The sequence below is a fragment of the Oryctolagus cuniculus genome, chromosome 1 (assembly GCF_051225735.1).
Source record: "Oryctolagus cuniculus isolate XC-2025 breed Fujian yellow rabbit chromosome 1, ASM5122573v1, whole genome shotgun sequence".
In the NCBI taxonomy this organism is placed as follows: Eukaryota; Metazoa; Chordata; class Mammalia; order Lagomorpha; family Leporidae; genus Oryctolagus; species Oryctolagus cuniculus.
In genome coordinates this window covers 115554225-115581442 of record NC_142867.1, presented here as the reverse complement: position 1 = coordinate 115581442, position 27218 = coordinate 115554225, and the positions used below count along the sequence as shown (strand labels likewise).

General features: G+C 44.4%; 2 protein-coding genes, 1 long non-coding RNA gene and 3 other non-coding genes across 9 annotated transcripts in view; 5 read left to right on the top strand and 1 right to left on the bottom strand.

Annotated features, from left to right (window-relative positions):
* Positions 1-13869, top strand: part of CLMP (CXADR like cell adhesion molecule) — a 110266-nt gene extending 96397 nt beyond the window's left edge. The window contains exons 3-7 of the mRNA XM_008260331.5: positions 871-1072; positions 1766-1933; positions 2316-2438; positions 9443-9584; positions 10123-13869. Of these exons, the coding sequence (XP_008258553.1) occupies positions 871-1072; positions 1766-1933; positions 2316-2438; positions 9443-9584; positions 10123-10423 (936 nt within the window). The 3' untranslated portion in view covers positions 10424-13869. The remainder of the gene's footprint in view (positions 1-870; positions 1073-1765; positions 1934-2315; positions 2439-9442; positions 9585-10122) is intronic.
* LOC127491600 (uncharacterized) lies at positions 7517-21825 on the bottom strand. Of its 4 annotated transcripts, none has more exons than XR_016235336.1 (3): positions 21445-21789; positions 19960-20080; positions 7517-7849 (listed from the first exon to the last, which is right to left on the bottom strand). It is a non-coding gene; the product is annotated as an uncharacterized LOC127491600 (long non-coding RNA). The 4 variants fall into 4 exon arrangements; XR_016235329.1 differs by lacking the exon at positions 7517-7849 and adding an exon at positions 7894-8118; XR_011378236.2 differs by lacking the exons at positions 7517-7849; positions 19960-20080 and adding an exon at positions 7894-8118 and having other exon boundaries at positions 21445-21825.
* A 175-nt stretch (positions 21826-22000) lies between these two features.
* On the top strand, positions 22001-26330 carry HSPA8 (heat shock protein family A (Hsp70) member 8). The gene is made up of 9 exons (XM_002708332.6): positions 22001-22075; positions 22851-23060; positions 23243-23448; positions 23683-23835; positions 23914-24469; positions 24683-24885; positions 25097-25295; positions 25394-25626; positions 25907-26330. The coding sequence occupies exons 2-9, from the start codon at positions 22856-22858 to the stop codon at positions 26090-26092; spliced, it is 1941 nt and encodes a 646-aa protein (XP_002708378.1). The 5' UTR covers positions 22001-22075; positions 22851-22855; the 3' UTR covers positions 26093-26330.
* Positions 24532-24618, top strand: LOC149128565 (small nucleolar RNA SNORD14). Its single transcript, XR_016227550.1, has one exon. It is a non-coding gene; the product is annotated as a small nucleolar RNA SNORD14 (small nucleolar RNA).
* On the top strand, positions 24933-25018 carry LOC127484947 (small nucleolar RNA SNORD14). Its single transcript, XR_007912149.1, has one exon. It is a non-coding gene; the product is annotated as a small nucleolar RNA SNORD14 (small nucleolar RNA).
* LOC149128564 (small nucleolar RNA SNORD14) lies at positions 25699-25784 on the top strand. Its single transcript, XR_016227575.1, has one exon. It is a non-coding gene; the product is annotated as a small nucleolar RNA SNORD14 (small nucleolar RNA).
* Positions 26331-27218: the final 888 nt, after the last annotated feature.

The following is a 27218-nucleotide window of genomic DNA, read 5'->3' as shown; positions in this document are numbered from 1 at the left end:
AAACTGTGCTAAGAAATACACTAGATGGTCTATAAAATCTTCTAACACAAGGAGCACTTTGAAGCGATCATGTGCAAGTGGTAGGAAACACAAATGACAGAAAAGGGCATTAAGTCCCCTCTTTGTACTTATTCTCTGTGCTCTCAATTCTTCTTAGTCAACTACTGATCCCATTTGCTGTGTACCCTTCCAAAAATATTCTACGTTTACTGCAGACACAGTCATGCACTTGTATTTTCCCCCTTTCCTTCATTTAGCTGACTTTTACTAACTCAGCATTTAATGAAATAACTGTACTGATAATTAAGTCCTACACAAATATGAGATATTATTCTTGGAGGGATGAGTAAGTCCTAAGCAAATACACTGCACCCTTCACTTTTATTTAAAACAGAGAGGCCGGCGTTGTGGTGTAGTGAGTTAAGCCACTGCCTGCAAATGCTGGCATCCCATATGAGCACTGGTTTGAGTCCCAGATACTCCACTTCTGATCCATCTCCCTGCTAATGTGCCTGGGAAAGCAGCGGAAGATGTCCCAAGTGCTAAGACTCCTGCCACCTACATGGGAGACACAGATGTTGTTCCAGGCTCCTGGCTTCAGCCTGACCCAGCCCTGGCTATTGCAGCCATTTGGGAGTGAGCCAGCAAATGAAGATCTCTCTCTCTCTCTCTCTCTCTCTATATATATATATATATATAAATATAAAACTTGGTATTTCAAATAAATGAATTATATAGAGGTCTCTTGGACCCTAAGAATCAGTGCCAAGCTTGACCACTTTGTGCCACTTGGAGCAGTTCCTTTCGTCACCTTGAGAGAAGGGAGGCCGACAGCCACACTGCTTGACCTTGCCTCTGTCTGTCCCACAGGTGATCACTTACTCCAGTCATCATGTCTACAATAACTTGACTGAGGAACAGAAGGGCCGAGTAGCCTTTGCTTCCAATTTCCTGGCAGGAGATGCCTCTCTGCAGATTGAGCCGCTGAAGCCCAGTGACGAGGGCCGGTACACCTGTAAGGTGAAGAATTCAGGGCGGTATGTGTGGAGCCATGTCATCTTAAAAGTCTTAGGTAAGAAAGGGTGCCAAGGTAAATGCCTACATCTTTTCATAAGGTCTCTGGTATGGATAGTTAATTGTATCATGTTGCTACAAAACTTCATGCTTAGTACTTTACATTATATACTAAAAAGTCATTTGGCCCAGTTCCCTAGAAGAAGCATATGTGTTTTAGCCATAATGAAAAAAAGAAAATATAATTTTCCATGGTAACCCACTTAAAAATGGAAGTATCCTCTAATATTTGAATAGCATTCCTATATTTACCATAAATCTGTCAGATATGATTGAAATTCATTTCTGGTTTTTGACAGCAAGAGCTATAAGATTCTACTTAATTGCTTCTAAATTAATGAATTTCTATCCCTGTTTCAGTATCAGTAAAATCACACTCAACTTTCTTCAAATTTCCAATAAATAATCAAATCTTTTCTTTAAGAAGAGATGAGGGAATTTCTGAGGTAGTCCCTGAAAATTACAATAGCACTAACAGCAGTTGAAAGTGATGTGTGTGTGTGCGTGCGTGTGCATAGGGAATGGAGGTGGGTGTACTTCAGAGGAGTGACATAAAGCATGGCTGGTTGGTTGAATCCCCACTCTAAAGTTAACCCTAAGGGATGGCTGGAGAAACAAAACATGAATTTCAGTAGAATCTTGTATTTGGAGATGTGTGAATCATTACATTTTTTCTTTCTTTTTTAACCAGTGAGACCGTCCAAGCCCAAGTGTGAACTGGAAGGAGCACTGACAGAAGGAAGTGACCTGACTTTACAGTGCGAGTCATCCTCTGGCACAAAGCCCATTGTATATTACTGGCAGCGAATCCGGGAGAAAGAGGGAGAGGATGAACATCTGCCTCCCAAATCTAGAATTGGTAAGTCATCTTCCTACCATCTACTGAGCCAACAAAATATTACTCTGTCCATGAATTCTAAATCTGCTGAACCTCTTGAACTCCAATTTTTCATCCATTAACTAAGAAAATGTCTTTCCTCAAATGGCATGTGAAAATGACAAAGACACTGTATAAGTTCATTATATCTTATTGTCTTGTTTAGTATCCTTTTTCTTTTCATATCTTCAGCAGCAGGATGAACCACAATTTAGAATACTTCCCTTCTTCCCATGTTCCAAAAAAGGATGTCATTTCATTCTTATCAGATTTCATAAGAATCTGAGGTCAAGATGCAATAGAGTAAGCAATAAATATAGATGCCATCAGAAGGGAGATTTAATGTCACTCTTTGTTTGTGTAGATTACAACAACCCTGGACGAGTTCTGTTGCAGAATCTCACAATGTCCTCTTCTGGACTCTACCAGTGCACAGCAGGCAATGAGGCTGGGAAGGAAAGTTGTGTGGTTCGAGTGACTGTGCAGTGTAAGTATCCCAAAGGGCTGTTTTTGCTTTGCATTATAGTTCATGTCAGATATTTTGATCGTGACTAAGGTCACAGAAAGTCAAAGGCAGTCTGTATTTCTAGAATGTTATCAGTGTCTTCAAAATAAGCTCCTGGCTTCAGATTGGTGCAGCTCTGGCTGTTGCAGCCAACTGGGGAGTGAGTGAACCATCTGATGGAAGACCCCCCCCCCCGCCTCTCCTCTCTCTGTGTAACTCTTTCAAATAAATAAATAAATAAATCTATCTTAAAAAAAACTCAGTAGTTGCAAGGACCTTTCAACAACTTTTTTTTTTTTTCCATTTTTTTTTTTTATTTACTTATTTGAAAGTCAGAGTTACAGAGAGAGATCTTTCATCCTCTGGTTCACTCTCCAGATGGTCACAACAACCAGCACTGGGTCAGGACAAAGCCAGGAGCCATGAGTTTCATCCAGGTCTGCCGCATGGGTGGAAGGGGCCCAGGCACTTGGGCCATATTCTGCTGCTTTTCCCAGGCCATTAGCAGGGAGCTGGATGGGAAGTGGAGCAGCCCAGCGCCCATATAGGATGTTGGTATTTCAGGTGGCAGCTTTACCCACTATGCCACAGTGCAGACCCCTCCACACTGTTTCTGACTCAATAGTTAGAAATGTGTGAATTAACCAGCCCCCTAAAGAAATTTACTATATCCAGGAGGGGATCAAATAAACACCAATCATAAACAGGCCGGTGCTGTGGCATAGCAGGCTGGGCCTCCACCTGTGACGTCACCATCCCTTTGGGCATCAGTTCATGTCCCAGCTGCTCCTCTTCTGATCCAGCTCTCTGCTATGACCTGGGAAAGCAGTACAAAATGGCCCCAGTGCTTGGACCCCTATACCCACCTGGGAGACCCCAAATATGTTCCTAGCTCCTCCTAGTTTCAGATCAACCCAGTTCCAGCTGTTTGTGGCCATTTGGGGAGTGAACCAGTGGATGGAAGACCTTTCTCTCTGTCTCTCCTTCTCTCTGTAACTGTTATGCCACTGATCATCCTAGGCAAGTAGATACATTCCTCCCTTCCACAAAGTGTTTGTCAGTGAACAAGTGTGTGTGTATGTTTATGTGTTATAATCCAGAATGAGATGTTTCAAGTTACAGATAAGAGACAGCAGCAAGGTGATTAAGAGCGTTAGCTTTGGAGTCAAGCAACTGCCTGGATTTCAATATCAGCTACCATTAACTATATACTACCCTGGGCACACTCCTGTTTCTTAACCTTTCCATGTTTCCTATCTATGTAACATGAAGATAGTATCTATCTCATAGAGTTGTGTAAATTAAGTAAATTAGCAGATTTACGTACCACTGCTTGGGAATGGTGGCTGACAAATGGTGAACATCCAACATCAGCTAGTGCTACTATTTTTGTAATTCAATTTGATAACTTTACACATTAGAACCAAAGCCCATGTCCTCAAGGAATGCTAGCAGTGTTAGTAATTACTTAGTGCAACAAATTATTTAGTATAAATAAATGTACTCCAGGTTCATAATCTAGAGTTTGAATCTTGAAAAAAGAAAGGACAGGGGCTGGCATTGTGGTGTAGCAGATCAACCTGCTGCTTGTGATGCTGGCATCCCAAATAGTGCTGTTTCAAGTCCTGGCTGGTGTGCTTCTGAGTCAGCTCCCTGCTTCTAGGAAAGCAGAACATAGTCCAAGTGTTTGAGCCCCTGCCACCCACGTGTGAGACCAGATGGAGCTCTGGGTTCCTGGCTTCAGCCTAGCCCAGCTCCGCTTGTTGTGGCCATTTGGGGAATGATCCAGCGGATAGAAGATCTCTCTCTCCCTGTCACTTTGCCTTTCAGATAAATAAATCTTAAAAAAAGAAAGAAAAAAAACATGATAAAGCAAATTAAAAGATAAAGGTAAGGGTAGGCATTTGGCCTAGTGATTAAGATGCCTGTGTACCACATCAAGCACTTTGGTTCAATACCCACCTCTAACTCCTGGCTTGTTTGAGCTAACTCAGCCCCTAGGATGGAGCAGTGATGGCTCAGGTTATTGGGTATCTGCCACTCATGAGACCAAGATTGAGTTCCCAACTCCCAGCTTCAGCCTTAGCACAGCCCAGACTGACAGGCATTTGAAGAGTGAACCAGTAGATGAGAACTCTCTCATTTCTGTCTACCAATAAATAAATTTTAAAGACAAAAACAGGGGTGGCTTTGTGGCACAGCAGGTAAAGCTGTCTGCAACACCAATATCCCATATGGGTGCCAGTTCGAGTCCTGGCTGCTTCAGCTCTGATCCAGTTCTCTGTTAATGGGCCCAGGAAAGCAGTGGAAAATGGCTTAGGTTCTTGAGCTCCTGCACCCATATGGGGGACCTGGATGGAATTCCAGGCTCCTGGATTCAGCCTGGCCCAGCCCTGGTGCTGCAGTCATTTGGGGAGTTAACCAGTAGATGGGAGATCTATTTAAAGCACAAGATAAATATATTTATATATATATGTGTATATATATATATATTTCTCTTTCAAGTAAATACATCTTTAAATAACAAATGTATATATTATGTTTCAGTATAAATTTTTAATATATTTTATATATATTTATATAATTTTTAATTTTATAATTTATACATTTTATATATATATTTATAGATTTATCTATTTGAAAGGCATGAGTTAGAGAGAGAGAGAGAGAATGAATCTTCCATCCACTGGCTCACACTGAAGCTGGGATGATCAAAAGCCAGGAGCCAGGAGCTTCATCTGGACCTCCTGCATCAGTGCAGGGGCCCAAGTACTTGGGCCATCTTTCACTGCTTTTGTAGGCACATTAGCAGGAAGCTGGATCAGAAGTGGAGCAGCAAGGACTTGAACCGGTGCCCATATGGGATGCCTGTAGTGTCAGCCCCTCTAATATCTATTCCTGTGTAACCAAGTACTCCAAAATTTAGTGGTTTAAACTGGTCTTTATTATCTCTTAATTTCTGTGGGTCAGAAAGTTGGGAATGGCTTAACTAGGAAGTCTTGTTTACTGTCTCCTCAGGAGACGTTGACAGCAAGATAACTAGTGTGGCAGTCATTGCAAGCTTGCCTGGTGCTGTATGATCTAAGATGGCTTACTCACTTGGCTGTGGGTGGGGGCCTCAGTTCACCACATGGGCCTCTACATAAGGTTTGTGACAAAGCAGCTGGCTTCTACAAAGTAAGTGATCTGAGAGCAAGAGGATCTAAGCACAATCAGAGATCTAAGAAACTCAAGACCTGAAAAAGAACTGCAGTGCTTTTTTTGTGATAAAACCTGAGGTTTGACATGCCATTACTTTAATATTCTATTCATTAGAACTATATACTAAGTCCAGACCACTCTGTGAAGCAGGAAAATGAAGCTCTACCTCTTGAAGGGGGAGGTAGTGAATAATCTATGGACATATTTATAAAACCACTAGAGTACATAGTCTAGTAATCCATGTATATAAAAACATGATAATGAACTCTTTTAAGTGAGAACACAGCTAAACCAAAATAGGCACAGACTGTTGTTGAAGTACAATTTTCAAAAAAAGTAAAATATTGACTTCAACAGATTAAAGATTTTATTTAATCCATTACTTAGGGAGTAATTAAGATATAAAAACTGGTCCAAAGTACATTTAAGAAGTTAGGTAAATAGAAACAATGTAACAGATGAAAAAGATTGCTAGCTTAGACATCAAACTGGTTAATGTCCTACAAAGCCACATCACAGACTGTACTTTTTGGAGTCATCTGTTTAACTGGAACATCAACTACTTCCACCTCTACTGGACAGAGATTTACCAGTTGCCTTTACAGAGCTGAAAACTGCCAACCAATGAACTTTTTTGGTCTGTTTTCAACTTCCAGAATTTTTTTCTTCACAGAGGACAAAAAAAGTCCCACCACTTTAATCTATCAGCTTGGTAAAGATAAAAACCGTGGTACTAAGGATTACACAGGTTGTTGGAAAACAGGTGCTTTCATATTTCTGACTGGAGTATAAACTGGTAGCACAATTTAGTTTAATCTATACATTTTGGGGAAGATAAATACAATGAAGTAAAACAGAAAAATGCATAAATCCTCAAGTTCACATCTCAATAAATTTTCAAAAGTAAATATACCTGTGCAAACAGCATCAACCTTTTTTTTTTTTTTTAAGATTTATTTTGTTTATTTGAAACTCAGACTTACAGAGAGAGGAGAGGCAGAGAGGGAGGTCTTCCATCCACTGGATCGCTCCCCAATTGGCTGCAACGGCCGGAGCTGTGCCAATCTGAAGCCAGGAGCTTCTTCCAGGTCTCCCACATGGGTGCAGAGGCCCAAGCACTTGGGCCATCTTCTACTGCTTTCCCAGGCCATAGCACAGAGCTGGATCGGAAGTGAAGCAGCCGGGTCTTGAACCAGAGCCCATATGGGATGCCACCTGTGGGACCAGCATCCAATATGGGTGCCGGTTAGAGTCCCAGCTGTTCCACTTGCGATCCAGCTCTCTGCTATGGCCTGGGAAAGCAGGGAAAGATGGCTCAAGTGCTTGGGCCCCTGCACCGCATGGGAAACCTGGTGGAGAAGGCAGCTCCTGGCTTCATATCAGCACAGCTTTGTTTGTTGTGGCCAGTTGGGGAGTGAACCATTGGATGAGGACCCCTCTCTCTGCCTCTCCTTTTCTCCTTGTGTAACTCTGACTTCCAAATAAATCAATAAATCTTTAAAAAATTATTTATTTTATTTGAAAGGAAGAAAGAGATCTTCCATCTGCTGGTTCACTCCCCAGTGGCCACATTGGTCACAGCTGTGCCAGGCCACAGCCAGGAGCCTGGAGCTTCCTTCGATCTCCCACATGGAAGTAGGCACCCAAGCACTCGGGCCATCTTCCACTACTTTCCCAAGCAAATTAGTAGGGAGATGGAGTCGAAGGGGAGTAGCTAGGTCTCTAACCAACACCCGTATGGGATGCCAGCATCACAGGTGGTGGTTTAACCTGCTATAAGACTTTGAGGGGCTAGCATTGTGGCATAGCAAAGTCTTATTTCCTTAAAAAAAAAAAATCAATTTTTATGTTATAGGTCATTTTTTTTTTTGAATTTTTATTTATTTATTTGAAGGGCAGAGTTACAGAGAGGCAGAAGCAGTGAGAGAGAGGTCTTCCATCCGCTGGTTCACTCCCCAAATGGCCGCAACAGCTGGAGCTGGGCTGATCCAAAGCCAGGAGCCTCTTCTGGGTCTCCCACGTGGGTGCACAGGCCCAAGAACTTGGGTCATCTTCCACTGCTTTCCCAGGCCATAGCAGGAAGCTGGTTTGGAAGTGGAGCAGCTGCTGGGTCTTGAACCAGCGCCCATGTACGATGTTGGCACTGCAGGTGGTGGGTTTACCCACTACGCCACAGTGCTGGTTCTGAGGTCCTTTAGTTTTTATGAAGATAGTAGGACAAGAATAAATACCAAAGTCTGTTGAAAATATTTTATTATTATCTTATTTATTTGAAAGACAGAGTTAGAGAGGTAGAGATAAAGGTCTTCCATCTGCTAGTTCATTCCCCAGATGGCAGCAACAACTGGAGCTGCACCAATCCGAAGCCAGGATCCAGGACTTCTTCCGGGTCTCCCACATGGGTGCAGGGGCCCAAGGATGTGGGCCATCTTCTACTGCTTTCCCAGGCCATAGCAGGGAGCTGGATCGGAAGATGAACAACTGGGACTAGAACTGGCACCCATATGTGATGCTAGCGCTTCAGGCCAGGGCTTTAACTTGCTGTGCCACAGCACCGGCCCCAAAAATATTTTTAAAATATAGGCAATATCCATCTACCTGTTTTGACACACATCACTTCTACTTAGCCTAATCCACTGTCATCTCTAGCCTGTGCTACAAAAAGTATTCTATCCAGTATCCCTGCTTCTCTCCTTATCTCTCCACAATCCACTTTCCCTTAGAGTCGCCATGATGTGCTTTCTCAAATGTAATGTGGATCATGTTACTGTTCCATTGCTCCTATGAGGCATGGTGTGAGCTGGTCCCTTCCTGTTTCCATGAGCAGGACCTCTTCTCCCAGCACTCTCCTTGCTCACTGTGCTACAGACTCTCATATTCATCACACCCACTACTCCTTCTGCCCGGAATGCTCTGTTCCTTGATCATAACAGTCTAACATCATTTATGCTTCAAATGTCACCGCTTCAAAATTCAGATCACCTAAATTTAAACAGCAGCCCTCTATTCCTCCTTTAAAATATCACCCATCCAATTTCTGCCTTCACAGAATTTATCCATTATCTGAAATTATCCTTATTTATTTGTTTATTATGTTTCCCCCCAATTCTGGAATGTAAATGCAACGAAAGCAGAAACCTTGCCTGTATCTTAGAATGTGCCTGGTGCATGGTAGACAATAAATATTTGGTGCCTGAAACAACATAAGGGCTATCTCACCATGATCTAGTTACTCATCAGTTTAACTGATGTGCAAATCACATTGACTTCTGAATTTCTAGGACCTACTGCTAAATCCCACACAGCATCTAACATTGCTTATTATATTCCTTTTATTTTATTGGTGGGAGAAGGGGAAAGTTAGAGAAAGAAGCTTACAGAGCCAGAGAGCTGTCCAAACATTATCCTATCAAGATTGACAATCTGAATATATGGGCTGCATGTGTGTGTGTATATATATGTGTGTATATACATATATACTATACATATTATAGATAGATAACTAGATATAGTCTCCCAGCCTCAGTTTTATCATCTGAATCAATTCAGGCTTATTCAGTAAAATCTGGACCAACTGCTGATAAAATCTGTGATTCAGTTAATGCAACCGCAAAAATATCAAGACAGTCACATGAATATACCATGGTCCTACTCGGAACACAGAGCCCTAGAAATATGCATCCTGTTCAGTGCTTATGTTGTTGTTGTTTGAGCTCCTGAATTTCCTGGCTTATGTTCTGTGTGGTTTTTTTTTTTTTTTTGTGCTTTTGCTTCTGAGAAAATAGATGTACAAAGCATCGGTATGGTTGCAGGAGCAGTGACAGGCATAGTAGCTGGAGCTCTGCTCATTTTCCTCTTGGTGTGGCTGCTAATCCGAAGGAAAGATAAAAAGAGATATGAGGAAGAAGAAAGACCTAATGAAATTCGGTAAGCAACCCCAAATCCCCACTTCTACTGGGCTTCTTTTCTGAGGTCAGCTCCATAATAACCTGTCAACATAGTGTCCCCAGTTTCCTCCTAACTATGAATCTGTCAAACGATCACTCTGTAAGGCAGGATGATCTAGTCTAGGGACAGATGGTCTGGTTTCCCCCTAGACTTCACTGTACAAAACAATCTACAACAGTCTTAAAAGTTCAGCTTCCCATTACTGCTGGTTTACTTCCATTCATAAGGGGAATACAAACGACAGGCCTTAAGACTTTCTCAATGTGAGATGATATGAATCTTCCCCGTGTAACAGAGTAGACCTCTGGGTTAACAGAACACACATTTGCCTAAGCCAAGCATTAAACTTTAAGAAATGATGAAGTGCCTATTGACCTACATGGCTGCCTTCCAATGGTATTATTTGAGGTTTACAGGTTGAGGGATTGATTAGGAAATCTCAGATGAAGCAACCATAGTAGAAGCCATGACAGTCCTGTCAGTAATAAAGTTTGTCTTTGCTGTGTTTTCTCTTCAGAGAAGATGCTGAAGCCCCCAAAGCCCGCCTTGTGAAACCCAGCTCCTCTTCCTCAGGCTCTCGGAGCTCACGCTCTGGTTCTTCCTCTACTCGCTCCACAGCAAATAGTGCCTCACGCAGCCAGCGGACACTGTCGACTGATGCAGCACCCCAGCCAGGACTGGTCACCCAGGCATATGGTCTAGTGGGGCCAGACACAAAAAGTTCTGAACCAAAGAAAGTCCACCATGCTACTCTGACCAAAGCAGAAACTGCAACGAGCATGATCCCCAGCCAGAGCAGAGCCTTCCAAACTGTCTAAATTAAAGTCGACGTGACTCCCAGGCTTTCCTAGATTCAGGTCTTAGGACTCTACTAGTCACTGGAGCTCAGTCACCAGCCACATAACCCCTTTGAACCAGATTAAGAGGTCGTTTAAGTAGCAGTGAGCATTGTGTGGAACAGACTGAGATGAGTACTTCCCTTAAGTGACACCAGAGAACCAAAAGGATGCAAGTTGATCATCTCCCCAAAGGCACTCATTATGCCTTTAGACCACAGTGGGGGAAAACAGGTGTCCAAATTTGTGTATTTTTGACCAGGACCCATGATGTATAGGTGAGGTAAACACACCAAAACTTCTCACCAGGGATATTTTCTATCAATGCTTTGATTCACCACTGTCCAAAAGAATTGGGATATTGTTTGTAAGTTTTCTATGCATTTATAAAATCTACTGGATTACTGTTAATTACTCAGATACTCAAGCAGAACCCACAGCCTTATATCACACCTATCTTCACCATGTACTGGGCTAACCACCTCTAAGAACTCCACAAAGGAAACACATCTCTTCTATCAACTTGCCTGCATTTGTCCTAAGGTTTCAAGGAGTTTAAAGAGTGGGAGATGGAGATTGACTTTCTTCTACTCTATCTACTGCTCATCTCCCTAGTTACACTGAAACCTAAATTACATCAAAAAGGGAGTCCAGGATGTGACAAGTGACAATGAAAAGCTTTCCATCACAGGGAAATGCTGACAAACACCAGAAATATACGTTGGAACAATTGTGGATTTTTTCTCAAATCAGATGCCCTGAGGGCTTCTCTGCTGGATATCTCAAGAGAAAGAAAAATTTCACTACATCATTTAATCATGTCCTTAGAAAGAAGTCTTCTAGATAAAAAGAGATCTAGGAAGGCTGAAAGACCACCTGATATACCACTATAATTTCTTACTTCTGAGAACATGTGAAACCAGAATTTCAAGACTAACTAGAGAAAAAGATTTGATTAGTTTCCTCTGAATATGTTAGGGAGAGATAAGGAAGTTTAGTATTGCACCATACATGTAGCTTCCTCCATTTTTTTCACTTCAGAAGGATGTGAACCTGGGACTTTTTAATGATCCTAAGTCTTAAAATATCAAAAAGATCAGAAGCTGCTAACATTTCCTAATGACACTCCAAGTATATGCTAATATCATTTCCTCCTGGGAGATTGAAGCAGGGAAATTCAGTGTTGTCCCAGCCTTAGCCTCTAAGGAAATGCATCTCTGAGCTGAAAAGAAAGGGAACTAACAATTAGGGAAGCGATGATGAAAGTAACTAATGTCAGAAGGTAGGGCGAATGCCTATTAACATCTTAGCTGTTGGCATTTAGCAAAGAATTGGCAGAAAGAGGGATGGGCACTGAGGCACAGTGCATTAAGCTTCCACCTGCAATGCTTGCATCCCCTTTGAGCACCTGTTAAAGAGTCTTGCTGCTTCTATTCCAATCCAGCTACCTGCTAATGTGCCTAGGAAGGCAGCAGCAGATGGCTGAAGTACTTGGGCCCCTGTTACCCACACAGGAGACCCAGATAGAACACTGGGCTCCTGGCTTCAGCCTGGCCCTGCCCTGGCTGTTGCAGCTATCTGGGGAGTGAACCAGCAGATGGAAGATCAAGCTCTCTTTCTCTGTCGCTCTGCCTTTCAAATAAATAAAATATTAAAAATAATAAAGTCTAGAATTGGCAGAAAGGATTCACCAGGATAGTTATTGGAAGTGGATGCACAGGAGCAGAAAGGTGTCTGAGAAACCAGCTGTCTCCAATACAGTGTCTTTTTTTTTTTTTTTAAAGATCCATTTTATTTAATTGAAAGGCAGTGTTATAGAGGAGAGAGCAAGCTTTTATCTTCTGGTTCACTCCCCAAATGGCTGCAACGTCCGGAGCTAAGCTGGTCTGAAGCCAGGAGTTTCTTCCAGGTCTCCCACATGGGTACAGGAGCCCAAGGACTTAGGCCATCCTCTGCTGCTTTCCCAGAGTATTAGCAGGGAGCAGGATTGGAAGTGGAGCAGCTGGGACTTGAACCAGCATCCATATGGGATGCAGGCACTGCAGGCAGTGGCTTTATCTGCTATGCCACAGAGCCAGCCTCGTCATCCCTTTTTAATGGATTTGACTACTAAGACACAAAGCACAAACGCTGAACCTGAAATTGCCCATCAAGGAACCCAGCACAAGTGTCAACTGATCACCACTGGTAGAACAGAGTATTTCTTCTTATCCAAAGGGCTAAAGGAAAGAAAAGTAATACTGGATATGGTGATGAAAGCATTGTTTCCCAAAGAGAAATCAGATGCTTAAAGGAAAAAGGCTGACCTGGGATTCTGCCCCATTTCTTTGGTTTTTCATTCCTACATTTAACTCTCACAACAGAGTCCTTACAATGTACAAGTCCACCTCCTTCTAAAGTCCTGAGGAATTTATCTTTGGGTGAACATTTTAACTTGAGTTTTATCTTCTCTAAAAATGGTGGGAAATGAGACACTGAGGAAGTAACATAAAGAACTTCTGCTACCAGTTCAAGAGTACTGGCGTATTTGGAATGCTTCTAACACTAACTCATTGTAAGAGATAAAACCCCTTATTCTGGCTATATTTTTATTCTTCTGGTAGTGTGGTATCCAGGCAACATATCTCTCCTGCTTTATGATTCTGAGAATTCTCATTTCTAGAGTACCTGAGCCAAACAAGTACACTATGGAGGCTGCAGCTCTATCATCACTAGTAATTTGCTCTTGTGTTAGAACCTTTGAACCTAAAGTGGCCTGCCTAAGCCTTTGAAAGCAGGAATAAATCGTGCATGAAACAGAGATTTAGTTTGAACATATTAATTATCAGAAGACTAAAATACCAGTTGAATATCCAAATTATTTTGGAAATCTATTGACAGTGGAAACCTACAACAAATACCTAAAACAGATTACACTAAGAGCCTGGAAAATTCTAAGGAACTGAAGATTCTTAGAGGTAAGGTGCTGAAGTCTTAGCAATGATACTGCACTTCTCAAGTCAGACATCTGGGTTTAGAGAATACAGGCTCTAGGCTTACAATAAAGTTAGAGCCATACTGGTTCCACCACATTCCATTTACTCTGCAAGTAAAATTTAATATGAAACAAACGCAATGTAGGAAAAAGAAGTAGATGGAATGGCATAGATGTTTAGACAGTAACCATTTCAATAAAATACATTCACCAAAAAAAATCTGTAAAATAAAGAGGTTAAAGACATTGTTCCTATATTGTATAAACACAATTTCAAAACTGTTCCAAAACGACATATACAATTTTGCTTCGTTTCTGGTGTTCAACTGTTTATATTTCAACTTCTAAACTGCTTTGTAATTGGGACTGTGTTTAAGCATCACAAAAACCAACTATTTATTATAGATGCATCTGTATCAGCAATTTAAGAAAAAATAAATAAGATGATACTGTAGGCGAGACTGAAGTTCATATAATCCACCCTGGAAATTTATCAGCTTGCTGCCTACAGAACAGAAGGACTCAGACTGAATACGATCTAATATGTATTGATTTCAGTCACAAACATGCCATATACTTTTTTCTCAGAAGGTAAAATGCTAAGTAATACAGGCGATGGTAAGTGATGATACAGCAAGTTTTTTGCAAACAAGTACCAACAGAGAAGCACACACTAAAATTCAAAGAAATCCAGAAAGAGAAGTCCACACTAAAAGATTCAAATGTACCTGAAAAACACTTCAGAGGTTTATCATAATAGAAGAGCAGTAATAACAGTAATCATAAGTTACTGAGCCATTACCATGTGCCACTCATACTAAGTACACTAATAGCTTGTCTCAATCTCATACTCACATTAACCCCATAAGGAGATATCTGTGTTCTCTTTTTACAAATGAGAAAACTAAGGGTCAAGAGAGGTTGAGTCAGTAGCACAGCCAGGATTTAAACCCAGCCACTGTGTTAGCCTATTCCATCAGAACTGCAGATTCTGATCAGTCACTATTTTTATTCCTGAAATTCTCAAACCTTTATCCCAAACCATGAATTTTCCTTTCTCCTTGCTTTCCTCCTTGCTTTCTTCCTTGCCTTAATGCTTTTCACCATACCTGGGACACACTTAGCTCACTCACACAGTTAAATCCAAATTATTTCAGGGTAACATTCCAACTTTAAAATTGCCTGTGAAGTTTTTATGATAAAGTAATGATAGGCTTAGGTTATATGATACAATCTCTGTTGAATGCTAAGCAGAATATTTTGAAAACATAAAGGTTAAGAAATCTGTCAGCCTTCTGAGACAAAAAGATCAGCTGCATTAAAACTCCAAAGTAATAGGCACACCTGATTCTCCAAAGATGCTAAAGGCAGATCAATTTATCAAAAATGTTTTAAAGAGCTCAAACACTTCAGGGACCTCATAGTTTGAAGTTATTATGTTTACAATTATTTTGGACTGACTTTACACTCCCTTTAGTTTTTTATATCTTGTTTTTATTACCTTTCCTGGATGGAAAAATAAGATATAAAAGAAATATGGATTATTTCTATATAAAGATATAAAGGAAATCCAGTTTGCTACTTCTAAGTGGCACTAATAATTCAAGCAATAAAAATATAAAGACTCCAACTTATACAGCACATCCTCTCCACAGTACAGGGGCTCAACAAGATGTCTTAAAAAGCTCAAGGGATGGGCCGGCGCCGCGGCTCACTAGGCTAATCCTCCGCCTAGCGGTGCCGGCACACCGGGTTCTAGTCCCGGTCGGGGCGCCGGATTCTGTCCCGGTTGCCCCTCTTCCAGGCCAGCCCTCTGCTGTGGCCAGGGAGTGCAGTGGAGGATGGCCCAGGTGCTTGGGCCCTGCACCCCATGGGAGACCAGGAAAAGCACCTGGCTCCTGGCTCCTGCCATCGGATCAGCGCGGTGCGCCGGCCGCAGTGCACCGGCCGCGGCGGCCATTGGAGGGTGAACCAACGGCAAAAGGAAGACCCTTCTCTTTGTCTCTCTCTCTCACTGTCCACTCTGCCTGTCAAAAACAAACAAACAAAAAAAAAGCTCAAGGGATGGGAGACGTGCATTGGGTTCTTGGCTCCTAGTTTTGAACTCTGTCCCCCTCCCTTGCAGACATTTGGGGAATGAACCAATCCTGGGAGTGCTCCCTTTCTTTTCCTGTGGACTAAACAGATAATACAAGCCAAGTTCTGTTAGGAAACTGGTGCAGTTTTAGCCAGGTGGCCACATGGCCCAGCTACCTGAGCCAGGCTCCACCCCCATCCTAATGGGATTCGCTGCTCCTGCTTCCCTGCCCACCCTCAGGCGAAGTTTTAAAAGGGCCTGTTCCTGAACATGTGCTCTCTTGGCTCTTGGTTCTTCTCTCTTGGCTCTGCTCTCCTCTCTCCTCTTCTCTGCTCTATCTTCTCTCCTTGCTAGCTCCTCTCCTCTCTGTTTCTCTCTTACATTCTCTTTCTCTCTTTTTCCTTCGCCACCCCTTCACTCCGGTCTGTAGGGTATTCCCCAATAAACCCTTTCCCTTACTCCGGTGTTCGGTGTGTTTTGCGACGGCTAACATTAATATATATAACAAGTTCTTAACATGTTGTCCTGCACAATAAAATAACAATGACAAGGACTTCATTATCAGTAACACTAGGCATGAGTATGTTATAAAGCATGATCTGGTTAGAGGGCAACATTGGGGAAAAAAGGTATTTGGGTTAGGGGCTGGCGTTGTGGCCTAGTGGGTAAAGCTGGTGCTGGCATCCCATATAGTCGCTGGTTCAAGTCCTGGCTGCTCCATTTCTAATTCAGACTCCCACTAATGCGCCTGGGAAACCAGTGGAAGATGGCCCAAGTCCTTGGGCCCCTGCACCCACGTGGGAGACCTGGAAGAAGCTCCTGGCTCCAGCTCTGGCTGTTACTCCCATTTGTGGAGTGAACCAGCGGATGGTTTCTGTCTCTCCCTCTTTCAAATAAATAAACAAATAAATCTTTAAAAAAAAAAAAGATATTGGGCTTACTTGTATGCTGTTATCCAATAGCAATAACTTATACCTGGCTGCATTTAGAAAGTCAAAATATTAATAACAGCGTGAGTCATTCTGGTTTCAAATTTCCCTTATGAAATGCAATAAGTACACTCAAGTCTTTGGGTAATCAGGGCATAAACTGCATCTTTAAACAATGTCGTTGGGTCCAACAAAGGTTGTTTTTAATACCTGAGGTTTTGAAGGAACTTCTGTATAAATTCACCATTCTTTGATGTTGAATAATTTTCTAAAATGTCATTTAGTAACGTACATCACATAATTTTATACAAATTATCCAATTAAACCCTAAACTTTTAACTTTTGGGAAGAAAAAAGAAGACAAGGGGCTGTCTACTTTAGGTTGATTAATTATTCATTTACATATTGCCTAATGAATTATGCCAATTTAAATAATCTATTTAGAAGTTTCTTCAATTGACAGTACTCCAACATTTTGTCAATAACCAGTAACGATACAAAAAAAAAAAAGAAAAACAACCCTTAGCTTGTTCTTTCTTGCCCTGGTCTCACCATTTTAAGGCTTGCTTCCTCTTCTCCCAGAACACTGGAGAAGTTGGTGACTCCATCCAGTAGCTATCCCAAAAAGGACTTAGTTTGAATTCAATTTCTTATCTGCTTTCACATCCACAATGCAAACTGAACACACAGTCTGTTTCTCCTAATCTTACCTTCCTTATCAGAACAGCTTTGAAAGTTAAAAGACCAAAGAAAGTTCTTAACTTTAGGGTCTCTGGGAATTCAATAGAAGACTTTGAGTCCTTTGATACTTAGATTTAAGAAGCCTTGGGAATAAGGGAAGGGGGACTGACAGGACAGGCAAAGTACTGTTTTGCAACTTACTTCACTTGCAACAAACATGAGGGTAGTTTTACAAAAAGGAGAACTAGGGGGCAAGCATGGTGGCATAGTGAATAAATCCACTGCTTACAATACCAGCACCAAATATGGGCACTGGGAGGAGTCTCAGAGTCCCAGCTGCTCCGCTTCAGATCAAGCTCCCTCCTAATGGCTTGGGAAGAGCAGCCAAAGATTCCCTACTTGGGAGACCCAAATGAACCTCCTGGCTCCTAGCTTCTGCCTGGCCCTGCACCAGCTGTTGCAGCCATCTGGAGAGTGAACCAGTGAACGGAACATCTTCCTAACACTTTCCAAAGTTTTCCTTTTAAAAAGGAAAAAAGAAACTACCTCTTTGGCATAGAAATGGTTTGAATTCTAATTCAGGTCTGACTCCAAATAAAGTCCATGTTCTTTCCATTCCACCATGCTTCTCATAATAAAAACAAATGAAAATGGATCCTTAATACTAAAGAGGAATTGCAAAGGCAAACTCCAGTCTGATATAATTAAAGACTATCAAATAACCCAGGTACAAACTGTCACTACTGGAGAACAGCCCAACACCTCCCCCCCCATCCCCCGCCTCTCATCACATTATGCTTCAGAGCACCCTCATGCCTAGACTAGCTACTGCGAGTGGAGTCCTTGTCATTGCTGTTTTATTGCACAGGATAACCTGCTGAGCACTTGATTTGCATTTTTCATTTATTTGAGAGGGAAAGGGAGCCCAAGTTCAATCCTCTAACTGGACAATCCAATCTTCAGTTTAATGTGACTTTACCATTTTGCCATGGTGGGTTTTTTTTGGTGCCTTTTTTCTTTTTTTAAGATTTTACTTATTTGAGAGGTAGAGTTACAGACAGTGAGAAGGAGAGAGAGAGAGAGAAAAGAAAGGTCTTCCTTCCATTGGTTCACACCTCAGATGGTCACAACGGCTGGAGCTGAGCTGATCCTAAGCCAGGAGCCAGGTGCTTCTTCCCTGTCTCCCATGTGGGTGCAGAGGCCCAAGCACTTGAGCCATCTTCTAACTGCTTTCCCAGGCCACAGCAGAGAGCTGGGTTGGAAGAGGGGCAGCCAGGACTAATACCGGCACCCATATGGGATGCTGGCACTGCAGGTGGGGGATTAACCTACTGTGCCACAATGCCAGTAGGTTATTTATTTATTTGAGAGGCAGAGTTTCAGAGAGAGAGACAGAGAGAGAGAGAGAGCGAGAGAGACAGAGAGATAGTTCTACCCAAATGGTGGAGACAGCCAGAGCTGGGCGTATCCAAGGCCAGGAACCAGGAGCTTCTTCCTGGTCTACCACATGGGTTCCGAGGCCCAAGCACTTGGGCCATCTTCCACTGCTTTCCCAGGCCATTTGCAGAGAGCTGGATTGGAAATGGAGTAGCTGAGACTCAACCCTGTGCCCATATGGGATATTGGTGCTGCAGGCCAGCAGAGGCTTAACCTACTAATGCCATAGTGGCCCCACCACAGTATTTCAGACAGCAGAAAGCAAAGTTTTATGAGGACACTGTAGCCAGACTGGGTGTGAACTCCAGATTGCACAATCTGACTTTGTGGCTTGGCTTCATCATTTAACCATTCAGCTTATTACATCTTCTCATCTGCAAAATGAGGATCACAACAGTTGCTCCCTCTTAGATCTGTAGTGAGAATTAAATATATGCAAGGCACTTAAAAACAGTGCTTGCAAGGCATGTGATAGACACACAAAAATGTTAATCACTACCCTACTCCCCAGTCAGAAGCCTTAGGTTCCAGACTCTACTGCAGTCCCTGGCACCTGAACTTCCATTTAATTTTTTTTAAAGACTTAAGGCAGAGTTACAGAGAGGTAGAGGCAGAAAGAGAGATCTTCCACCTGCTGGTTTACTCCCCAAATGGCTGCAACAGCTGGAGCTGAGCTGATCCGAAGCCAGGAGCCAGGAGTTTCCTCCAGGTCTCCCACATAGGTAGTAAGGGTCCAAGTACTTGGGCCATCTTCTGCTGTTTTTCCCAGACCGTTAGCAGGGAGTTTATGGGGTGCCAGCCTCACAGGTGGTGGCTTTACCCGCTATGCCACAACACTGGCCTGCATTTTAGTTATTGAACCAGTGGAAAAAAAAACTGGGATTGGCATCCACCCAATAGCAGTGATTAATACAGAACAAGTAACCTGTTTCTCTGGTCACTCCCAAATGTGTTCTCACAAGACCTGGACTTTGTTCTTATTACATCGAATGATTCACAGCCTATGAATTTAAGGCTCAAAATATGAATGAGAACTGTTCTCCACCTCTTTCAATATACAAAGTTTCAAACAGCACATTCACTCAAGATCTAAAATTAAAGTTTAGTTGGGTCGATGCTGTGGTGTAGCCAGTAAAGCCGATGCCTCCAGTGCTGGCATCCCATATGGGCCCCGGTTCAAGTCCCGGCTGCTCCACTGTGATCCAGCTCTCTGCTATGGCCTGAGTGTTTGGGCCCCTGCACCTGAAGCTCCTGGTTCCTGGCTCAGGTTGGTCTTTGCAACCATTTGGTAAGTGAATCAGCAGATGGAAGCACTCTCTGACTTTCATATAAATACATCTTAAAAAAAAATTAAAATGCTATACATTGTTCAAAGGCAAACAAAATATACAAAATGCAGGATGCTGTTCAGAAACTGTACTTTTTAAACTGAGACTTCCAGCACTTGAGTGTGAAAAGAACGACTGCAGATGCCAAACGAAACTGAAAGCAGCGTCCCACGGCACACACCTTCCTCCTTCTGGACTCGGACTTCAGTGTTTCTAGAAAAGACATTACACTGTAGTGTAACCGTGTAACCAATAAAGAAGACCAAAGATCCTGCTCTAGCTCAGCCAGTTGTTAACCTTCCCACAAGTAACACCTCTGAACTTCATTTTTCTCCTAATTCAGGGGTTAGTAACACATTGGTTTGATGATAAATGAAAAACCAGCGAGCACTTTGCACATGGTCAAACCGCTGCCTAAAATTAACTTCTAGGGAGGTGGGGAGACGCTAAACAAGTACCTCCATCGGATGCCGGGCTCACACTCCCCGAAAAGGCAGATAAGAAAATACTCTTTAATCACATTGAAGCTGGCTCTGACAAGGACAAGGCGTCCTCAGCTCTTCTCACAGCCTAATTCACGCTGTCTGCCAACCTCATTTCAGGCCTGCTGCTGAAAATTCTGCGAGGGGAGCCTTAAAACTATCTCCCCACCCAGCCGCACCCACGTCTCTACTAAATAGGAATAAAAGCTGCCCGGCTTGTTTGAAAGGTCACCTGGCAAGCACCCAAGGAACTGAGACGGGCTCTTAAAATGACAAGGCCTTAAATGGCTGCCGCCATGCACCACCATGTACAAGTCTAGGCACCACTGCTTCCTGCACGGGCTTAGTCACGTTTTCAGGACGGCTGCGTTGGTTGCCGTTTCACTTTTGACAAAAATCAAGGTAGACAAGATACTACTTCGTTTCTGAAAAACGCTCAAATTAAAAAAAAAAAAATCCAAAGCTAAGTCTCAGGACTGCCAGAACCTAGGATTTCCTAACGCCTGCCGGTTTCCAGGGGCTGGGGGGAGGGGAGACTTCTTTTTAGTGTTTCTTCCACAATAGCAGAGCTGTAGGGCTGGGACACGTGGGGGTGGGGATGAATCAGAAAGCCGAGTCAGTTCTCGGAAAGAGAAAGGGAGAGGCTCCGGGGTCTACGCTCAGAGAAACACGTGTGGCTGCCTATTAGCCCCAACCCAGGGTCCTGGTTCTGCGGTTTCTGAGAAGCAGGGCCCCTCGAACCCCCGCTCCGGGGGCTGCCGGCCAACCGCTGCCGCAGCGGCGTGAGGTTTTTGAGCACCTGCTAGAGAAACCTGTCCCAGCCAGCGCAAAAGCGGAGGCGACACCGGCAGTGTACTACCAACTCCCTCCAACTGCAATCCAGGGTGCCCCGATCAAGTTCTTCCACGAGGCGCCGGCCTCCCCCCAACCCGCCCAAGGCCGGATCGTCGGCCGCAACATCCCGCGGTCAGGCCTAGCCTAAAAGAATCGCTTCTCCGAAACGTGGATCCGCGGAACCTAAGCCGGCCTAGAGGACCTTCTTGCATATTGCAGTGAGGGTGGAGGAATACTTAGGTGGGGGAGGGGAGAAACAACCTTCGCGGCCATTTTGTCCTCGCTCCACTTCCGTCTTCTCTTCCCGGGCTTCGGCTCCTGGACCCCTCCCTTCAGGTCCTACCCTCATCCTCTCCCGGTTCCGAGCCGGCGAACAGCGCGGTTTGCGCTGCTGTCATTGGCTCGTTCTAAATTTGCCCGCCCCTCTTCCTTCTCCTCCTTCCGGCCCCTCCCGCCCGCGCCGACAGGAAGCGCATGCGTATATGCGGTTCTCCCCTTCCCCCCCAACGCCCGGGGTGACTGAGGACTCCCGCGCGCGGGCTTTGTCGGCCCCACCCTCGCTTTCCCCGGGGCCGCTCGGAGAGCGGGGGCGAGCCTGAAAGTTCCAGAACGCTGCGGTGGTGCGTCACCGCGGGATGGGGTGGGGTGAGGGCGGGAGGGGGCGGGGCCCTAGGATTGGAGCAGGCTTCCCATTGGGGCTTGCAGAGGTTGCCGGGCACCATTGGCTGAGGCTGCCATGATAGGCAGCCGGCAGGGGCGGGTCCCTTCTGGAAGGTTCTGAGACAGGGTATAAGAGGCAGGGTGGCGGGCGGAAACCGGTCTCATTGGAGTCGGTGACACCTTTTCGGCCGGACGTACTATTTTTCTGAACCGAGCCGGGCCTTCGCGCAAGGTAAGGTCTTTGTCCTTTGAGCGCTTGGTGGTAGCGGGGTGGGGGGATCTCCGAGCGCATCGGGCGGAAGCTGAGGGAGGCGCCTGCGAGCCCGGGCTTTCGGGGCGCCTGAGCGAGGGAGCGTGCGGCGGCCTGGCTGCCGGCTGAGACCGCCTTCTCTGAGGTGGCGCGGCGCCTGGCTGGCAGCCGCCGGGGCGGCCGGGCTGTGCGGCGGCCGGGAGGGCAACACGGGGTCCCGTTCCCGCCGGGGCCCCTCCGCGACCGCGTGGCCGGAGGAGTGGGGGGGGGGGGCGCCACATCCGTTTTCGGCCTGCGGGGCTTGGCAAATGGAGCCGGCCCTTTCTGCCTCATTGCTTAATCCGGTTCCATTCAGGGTCTTAGAGGAGGAAGCCGCTTCTGGCGTGCGCCCAAGACGAGGCTGCTTTGGGTTTTTTTTTTTTTATTTAAAGGCCGAGTGGGGCCCGGGAGCGCGGGGTTCTGGCCGAGGTGACCTGGGGTTCTGCTCGGGGTGAGAGCACGTGCGCCGCGGACCCTCGGGGCAGACGGCCCCTGGGGCCCGGGGCGGGCTGTGCTGCGGTTGGTACGGCAACCCTAACTGCAGCGGGGCTGCGAGGCCCTCCCGCGTGCCGACTTCCGCCCCAGCGGTGCTAGCGTGCTGAGCCAGGCCCTCGGCCATCGCTGTAACCGGGTTTCGGGCTTGAAGGACAGGGGTGAATATTTATAGCTGAGTACGCTGTGTAGAGCAGGTATATTTATTTTTTTTTCCTCTTTACAGCAATCATGTCTAAGGGACCCGCAGTCGGCATTGATCTTGGCACCACCTACTCGTGCGTGGGTGTCTTCCAGCACGGGAAAGTGGAGATAATTGCCAATGATCAGGGCAACCGAACCACCCCAAGCTATGTCGCCTTCACTGACACCGAACGACTGATCGGTGATGCTGCAAAGAATCAAGTTGCGATGAACCCCACCAACACGGTTTTTGGTGAGCCATTATAATTGATTTGCCGTGTGGGTTTGAGGGGACCTAGGCAATAGGATACTTGGGATGCTGGCACAAGGAGACCCTTACAGGAATTCAATCCTTATTACCGTTAAGTTGCCGTTAATCATGGGCTTAGTTGTGAAAACTACTGAAATTGGGCATTGTGCTTATGAATCTTACAGATGCCAAGCGATTGATCGGACGCAGATTTGATGACGCTGTCGTTCAATCCGACATGAAACATTGGCCCTTCATGGTGGTGAATGATGCCGGCAGACCCAAGGTGCAAGTAGAGTACAAGGGAGAGACGAAAAGTTTCTACCCAGAGGAGGTGTCATCAATGGTTCTGACGAAGATGAAGGAAATTGCAGAAGCATACCTGGGGAAGGTAAGGGTAATGCTGAGAACCGCAGGCTGAGTGCATCATTGGCTGAAAATACAACAAGTATTTTTGAGATTTCTAAACTGAGCAAGTATATGGTAGTTGTACTGTTGATGGTTAGTGGTTTCCAATAACTTGCTGGGATTTGGGGTTTATGTCCCAAGTAGATTTGAACATGGGCGTTAAAGAGCATTTTATAGTTGAGCATAGTAATTTAGGATTCTTAACTTTCATTCCTAGACTGTTACCAATGCTGTGGTCACAGTGCCAGCTTACTTCAATGACTCTCAGCGTCAAGCAACCAAAGATGCTGGAACCATTGCTGGTCTCAATGTACTGAGAATTATCAATGAGCCAACTGCCGCTGCTATTGCTTATGGCTTAGACAAAAAGGTATGTAACATCTGTGATGGAAATGAAAGCTTAGGGTGATGAGCCAGCAGAGGTGTTTACATGGTTTTTTAATTGCAGGTTGGGGCTGAGAGAAATGTGCTGATTTTTGACCTGGGAGGTGGCACTTTTGATGTGTCCATCCTCACAATTGAAGATGGAATTTTTGAGGTCAAATCCACAGCTGGAGACACCCACTTAGGTGGAGAAGACTTCGACAACCGAATGGTCAACCATTTTATTGCCGAGTTCAAGCGCAAGCATAAGAAGGACATCAGTGAGAACAAGAGAGCTGTCAGGCGTCTCCGCACAGCTTGTGAGCGAGCTAAACGTACCCTCTCTTCCAGCACCCAGGCCAGCATTGAGATAGATTCTCTGTATGAGGGAATCGACTTCTATACCTCCATCACCCGTGCTCGATTTGAAGAGTTGAATGCTGACCTTTTCCGTGGCACCCTGGACCCTGTCGAGAAAGCCCTTCGAGATGCCAAGTTAGATAAGTCTCAGATCCATGATATTGTCCTGGTGGGTGGTTCTACTAGAATTCCCAAGATTCAGAAGCTGCTTCAAGACTTCTTCAATGGAAAAGAACTGAATAAGAGCATCAACCCTGATGAGGCTGTTGCCTATGGTGCAGGTAATAAATCACTTTTAACCATTTAACCTGGTAAGCAGCCACTTTTTAGTGGATCAAGATGACCGCTATGATGAGTGATCCTTAACCATTCGTAGTTTCCACCAAAAGCTTGGCTAATGATGGCAAACCTTCCTTGGATGTCTGAGCGAGTCAGATTGGTTATGGAAATGGTAGAAGTTTTTCTGTTTTTTAACTGAATTTTCCTTTCACCAGCTGTCCAGGCAGCCATCCTGTCTGGAGACAAATCTGAGAATGTTCAAGATCTGTTGCTGTTGGATGTCACTCCTCTATCACTTGGGATTGAAACTGCTGGTGGAGTCATGACTGTCCTCATCAAGCGCAATACTACCATCCCTACCAAGCAGACACAGACCTTCACCACCTACTCCGACAACCAGCCTGGCGTGCTCATTCAGGTATGTCTATTTAATGTTGGCTTGGTTTATGGAGGTTGGGAAAGTTTGCGCTGTGATGATAGATTCCAAAACCATTCGTAGTTTCCACCAGAATTCTTATGTTGGCAAGTTCCTTCCTTGGATGTCTGAGCGTTAAGTCTTCCCTAGATAATCTTAGATAATTAGAACTAGGACAGAAACCTTAAATCTTGCAATTTGTTTGTTCACAAAGGTTTATGAAGGTGAGCGTGCCATGACCAAGGATAACAATCTGCTCGGCAAGTTTGAGCTCACAGGCATACCTCCTGCACCCCGTGGTGTTCCTCAGATCGAAGTCACATTTGATATTGATGCCAATGGCATTCTTAATGTATCTGCTGTGGATAAGAGTACAGGAAAAGAGAACAAGATCACCATTACTAACGACAAGGGTAAGGACAAGGATTGCCTTTATTGCTAGGGAGGGTTTAGGAGATGGCATGTTAACGACAATTTGAACTATTACTAAAAAGATTATCCCAACTTGCAGGCCGTTTGAGCAAGGAAGACATTGAGCGTATGGTCCAGGAAGCTGAGAAGTATAAGGCTGAAGATGAGAAGCAGAGGGACAAGGTGTCTTCCAAGAATTCACTTGAGTCCTATGCATTCAACATGAAGGCAACTGTTGAAGATGAAAAACTTCAAGGCAAGATTAATGACGAGGATAAACAGAAGATTCTTGACAAATGCAACGAAATCATCAACTGGCTGGATAAGAACCAGGTCTGTAATGTGCTGAATGGAGGGACATGTAGAATCTGAATAGGCTTGGGCTAGGTTTATGAAAAGATAGGGTCACAATGATGAATGGTCCAAAACATTCGCGGTTTCCACCAGAACTCAACAGTGTTGGCAGTTACCTTCCTTGGATGTCTGAGTGACCTAAATGCCACAAAATAGCTAGGGCTTTATTTTAGTGTGACAGTGGGGTTCTGTGTTATAATAAACCTTACTGCAGATGCTTAAAAGCTTATTCTGATAACCATTCGTTTTGTCTTCACAGACTGCAGAAAAGGAAGAATTTGAACATCAGCAGAAAGAACTGGAGAAAGTCTGCAACCCAATCATCACCAAGCTGTACCAGAGTGCAGGGGGCATGCCAGGGGGCATGCCTGGGGGCTTCCCTGGTGGGGGAGCTCCTCCATCTGGTGGTGCTTCCTCAGGGCCCACCATTGAAGAGGTTGATTAAGCCAATCCCATTGTAGATGCAGCATTGTTCCACACAGTAAAAGATGGAAGGACCCAAATTTGTAGCAAATTCTGTGGCAGTTTTAAAGTTCAGCTGCTATAGTAAATTACTGGGCATTCTCAATACTTGAATATGGAACATGTGCACAGGGAAAAGAAATAACATTGCACTTTATAAGCACTGTATCTAAGTGGAAAATGCAATGTCTTAAATAAACCTGTATTTAACATTGGCACCATACAGTTGTCTTGACTCTTATTAAATAGTAGGCCAGGTTTAAGCAGGTGCCTGTTGAGCACCTATGAGCCTGTGAAAAGTGGTTTTTGCTAAGGTGGCAACTAAGGCAGTTCCTCAGTAAGCTGTGTTGAGGCCTTGAATTTGTGTGGCATTCCCCTCTGGTGGCTGGAGTAGTAAATAGTCAAGGCAGGGTGGTTAAAAAGGCAGGTAGTTGGTAGCAGAGCAAGTCAGTTGCTCACCATTAAAGACCTTTGAAAAGGTTGAGTGTCATCTTAGTGGAGCCTCAAGGTGGGAGAGTATTTCTGTAAATCTAGTGTTTTCTATAAGTTTGCATGATAGCTGAATTCTGTCAGTGCATTAGCAAAGACTGACAATGGGTGATAATGTACATTTTGCCCTATGCACCTCCAGGAAAAGTAGATCAGAGGTGCTTTAAAATTGATTAGAGTTCACCGGCCACCGAGTGGCCATTTGGAATCCCAACCGTGCAGCCATAAAGTGTGAAGTCATCTGCAGCAAAGCTTTGCAGTTAATCTATATACTATACTGTTCCTGTGGCCAGCCCAGTTCCTATTCTGTAGGTATGAAGTTAGGGCAAAATGTTTGATGTATTTGTCCAGTTCAGTGAACTGGTCCATTCATGAAATGGCTACTTAAGCATCCTGAAGGACACATTAATGCCTACCCATACACCAAGAGTCTTCCATCTTGGTTTTCCATGGGTCTCTAGAGGTTAAGTGGAGTGCATTGTAGGATAATACGTAAGTCTGAAAAAGCCTTTGAATTAGGCTTGCAGTGGACTAACCCTGGGTGAGTTAGTAGATGGCAGGATGCTGAAGTGGGAACTATATAGTGGATATAGAGGTGAGCAGAGAAACTTAGCACATTT